Source organism: Austrofundulus limnaeus, unplaced genomic scaffold (assembly GCF_001266775.1).
Source record: "Austrofundulus limnaeus strain Quisiro unplaced genomic scaffold, Austrofundulus_limnaeus-1.0 Scaffold4930, whole genome shotgun sequence".
NCBI classification, from domain to species: Eukaryota; Metazoa; Chordata; class Actinopteri; order Cyprinodontiformes; family Rivulidae; genus Austrofundulus; species Austrofundulus limnaeus.
Window position 1 is genome coordinate 4,224 of NW_013957332.1, and position 593 is coordinate 4,816.

Sequence of the window (593 nt, forward strand, 5' to 3'; positions counted from 1 at the left end):
ACACACACACACACACACACACACACACACACGTAAACCCAGCTGTTTGACACACAGCCCTCATTTGTTGCAGTGTCCAGCCCCAAGACCTGTGTGATTGGTCCAGGCCTGGTGCCAGGGGCGGGGCTTAACCAGGAGAACCAGGACGGGGAGGAGGAGCCTGTCATCACGGTGGCCCCCCCTCAGAGGGCGTTCAGCACGCTGCCGTCTGTGGACAGCGCCGTGGAGTCGTGGGACGGGTCCAACATGGACAGCAGCTTCACCACCTCAGGTCCGACCGTTAAGCTCCGCCTTAAATCCTCCCATAATCACCTCCACCTAAACCTGCCCTCTCTCCCTGTAGCTCCGCCTTTTCAGTCGTCTCCGTTCAGTTTCCACGAGTGGCGCAACCAGAAGACGACCAACAGCCAGACGCTGTCCTCTGGCCGGCAGAGAGCCAATCCACTGTCAGACCTGGGGCTGAGTGACGACGACTGGGACCACCCACCGCTTGGAGGGTGAGACGGCTTTCTTTGTCGGGGTTCTGGTTTGTGTTCAGATCGGTTGCAGGTCACACACACACACACACACACACACACACACACACACACACA

The 593-nt window shown here is 58.9% G+C and overlaps 1 protein-coding gene across 1 annotated transcript; it reads left to right on the top strand.

Annotated features, from left to right (window-relative positions):
* Window positions 1-73: 73 nt before the first annotated feature.
* Window positions 74-497, top strand: LOC106512219 (glutamate receptor-interacting protein 1; the record flags this gene model as incomplete). Its single annotated transcript, XM_014000886.1, is given in 2 exon segments — window positions 74-271; window positions 344-497. Coding segments are annotated over 2 exon segments (352 nt in total), but the record flags the coding sequence as incomplete, so codon positions are not given.
* Window positions 498-593: the final 96 nt, after the last annotated feature.